Source organism: Lolium rigidum, chromosome 2, assembly GCF_022539505.1.
Source record: "Lolium rigidum isolate FL_2022 chromosome 2, APGP_CSIRO_Lrig_0.1, whole genome shotgun sequence".
Lineage (NCBI taxonomy): Eukaryota > Viridiplantae > Streptophyta > Magnoliopsida > Poales > Poaceae > Lolium > Lolium rigidum.
The window spans coordinates 263,354,056-263,357,138 of NC_061509.1; the positions used below are offsets into that span (position 1 = coordinate 263,354,056).

Below are 3,083 nucleotides of genomic sequence, written 5' to 3' on the forward strand. Positions count from 1 at the left end.
TGGAATGGATAACAGTAGTTGCATACTTGTTGTATTTGTTTGAAAACTATGTGTTGTATTGTCTCAAAACTATGTTGTATTGTTGTATGTTGGACGTGTTGTATTTGGTGTGAACAATGTATTGTATTCGGATGGTACATTTTATTTGTGAATTTTATATGGTTGTTTGATCGTGTTCGATGCATAGTTGTGTTTGTTTGTTGTTTGCGCCGCGCCCGCGTGCTGCAAAATAGAGCGTCCGGCGGAGATGCCTTTTTTGCGCGCCAACGCGCGCTGCAAAATGGAGCATCCGACGGAGGAAAAATCGCTCCGGCGCGCGCCATCGATTTACAGCGCGCGGCAGCGTGGTATAGCGCGCCGATTTATAGCGCGCCTGTTGGAGATGCTCTGAATACACAATTACACACACGATCATATCTTCTTCCCCTTTCTCATCAAATATCTCTCTCTCTCTCACAGCCACTGGTATATATATGCGTCCATCGTACACAAGAGCTTACAATCCACATGCCAAAAGTAGCGCACAGATACTACGGTCCACGCAATTTTTTTGATAAGATTTGCTCTATTCCGTTGCAATCGCCGGAGGTTTTTAGTTACATCCTGTAGCATGCAAGGCTCGAAGCAATTCAAGCAGGCGTTGCTCGAGGGCCTGCTTCTGGGGCTCCGGAAGCGTGGCGTAGCAGCGTCCAGCGACATCATGAGCTTCCACGAGAGGAAGCGCGCCATCAGGCTCGCCGCTGACGCCGCCCTCATGAATGCGAGGGGCGCCGACGCCACGCGCTGGAGCCGGACCATGTTGGCGAACTCGGAGCTCGAGCACCGGCGGCAGAGTCGGGGCAGCGAGGTGTCCGTCAAGTTGATCCGCGAGAGGGTCTTGAGGAGGAGGAGGGGCCACCGGCAGAAGCTGGGCACGGCGGGCTCGGCCGCCGTTCTCGCGAGGGCCATGGTGATCAGGAAACGGACGAGGGTGTTGAGAGGGATCGTGCCGGGAGGGGAGGGGCTAGACGATGAGTGCACGTTGCTGGGTGAAACTCTGGACTATGCCGTGTGTCTCAAAGCTCAGGTCGATGTAATGCAGCTTCTGGTGAGGGCTCTTCAAGCTAAAAATCCATAGCAAATTGTCCATCTCTTGTCTAGCTTCTGTTGGGCGTGAGGAATTGTAGAGAATGCTTGTAACATACAAAGCCCTTCTTTTTTTATCTCCCAACTCCCATCGGCAATGTGAGAGGGACCATCATGAAGGTCTTAGGGATCAAGGATCGGAAAGTCATTTCTCACGGAGCCGGGCCTTATGCGTCAAGTCTTTTTTACCGTGCAGTGCATCTTGATCCATGCTAGGTTCCGTCACGCATATTTGTCTTGTTCCATATTGTTATGGCGTATCTTTGAACCTAAAATCAATTGTAATCAAAGCTTGTTATTTTAGAAACATTTTACATAGATTACACTTTTTTTTGGATTACTTCAGTTATTATTTTTTTAACCAAATATCCGTTAATCTTGCTTTTAAAAATTTATACACGACTTCATATTACGGTTTCGATGTTGCATCATAAGTATGCCATATATATTGATATGAAACCAGGAAAATAGAGGGGAGCTAGCACGAATCAGGAGGTGCTGGACGGTGGTAGCTGACCGGTAGAACAGAGATCAGTGTGAGAAAAATTGTGTTCGATCAACTCAAGTACAATCGTTTGTTATGATTCTCTTTATGTTCAAGCAACATATAGTGAGTAATATGTGATACTTCGTCCACCCAACACAACACATGTCAAATTTTAGCTTGAGATGGTTTGGTTGTAACAAATTATAGTCATATGCTATCTGTATATATGGAAGAATTTTCATGACAAGCCTAATGACAATATTTTCACTTTTATCTATCAAACTGTTTCTTAGTTGAGATTTCCATATATGTGAATAGTCAAATTTAGATATGTTTAAATGAAACCCGCTTTAATTGTGCGCATTGAGGATTAGAATCGTGTCTACTACCTCCGTTTCGGTTTAACGGACACGCACGTAGTTCAAGACAAACTTTGACCATTGATTTGGTCAACAAAATATAACTTTTATGTCTACAAAATATATATCATTAGATTCGTATGCAAAAAAGCTTTCCAATGATATAATATTTGTGACATATATTTCATATTTTATTGACTAAAATAATGGTCAAAGTAATTTCTTAAACTACGTGCGTGCCTGTTAATCTGAGACGGAGGGAGTAGTTCTGTGTAGAGTTGGCAATAATGGGAGAAAACAGCTCTTGCAATGTGTTCACTGCTTCTGCACTTCACTATAACTATTGTTCTGTTATGAACAACTGAAAATAGTGGATGCACATGCGCATGGGTCCAAATCAATTGCTCATTTGACATGAAAAGGTCACATTCACAAAGATCATAAAAACTGGAAGAATCTCTTGCCGTCTTTCTTACTCTATCATATATGTGTTCCATTTTCGAAGAACTATTTTCGAAGAACATGTCCCTTTGAGTATTTCATTGTCTTTGCAAAGATACATCTAACCATTTTCTGAATCTAGCCTGTTTCTCTCAACCAATTCATTCATTGTTGAGACCTAATGCAAGCAAACAGTTGTGGAAATTTCTAACAAAATGGGGTTTTATACACACAAAAAATCATGCGAAAAATCAGCTCCATGTCTATTTCTTACAGCCATTATCTGCCTTTGTGTATACAGATGTCTGATTTTTCTGATCACTCCATGATGCAGAATCATTTTGTCTATGTTTCAGTCTCTGTGTAGGCGTGTATCATGATCAATCCCATATTTAGCTTTCACAATGTGCTATACCAAGTTCATCTCTCATTCTCCGTCATCACTTGCATAAGAGACCAGTGTTGAACAGCTTTAGATTTTTCACACACATGCCTCTTTTGATTTAGGTTTGCACATCAAAACCCATTTCACCATATGATATTATTTTTGCCCATGCCCTCCGCGAGAAGAATCTTATCATTATCTTCTTCATCTTTTCACGATATGAGGCAACATGCATGCATATGGACATGTGATAATTAGGGGTGCCATAGAAAGATGAGCTTACACT

The 3,083-nt window shown here is 42.3% G+C and overlaps 1 protein-coding gene across 1 annotated transcript; it reads left to right on the forward strand.

Annotated features, from left to right (window-relative positions):
• The first annotated feature begins 528 nt into the window (after window positions 1–528).
• Window positions 529–1,133, forward strand: LOC124688686 (transcription factor IBH1-like 1). Its single transcript, XM_047222327.1, has one exon. The coding sequence runs from the start codon at window positions 611–613 to the stop codon at window positions 1,115–1,117; it is 507 nt and encodes a 168-aa protein (XP_047078283.1). The 5' UTR covers window positions 529–610; the 3' UTR covers window positions 1,118–1,133.
• Window positions 1,134–3,083: the final 1,950 nt, after the last annotated feature.

Coding starts and splice junctions, on each gene's coding strand:
- LOC124688686 (XM_047222327.1), top strand. CDS start 611: ATGCAAGGCTCGAAGCAATTCAAGCAGGCGTTGCTCGAGGGCCTGCTT.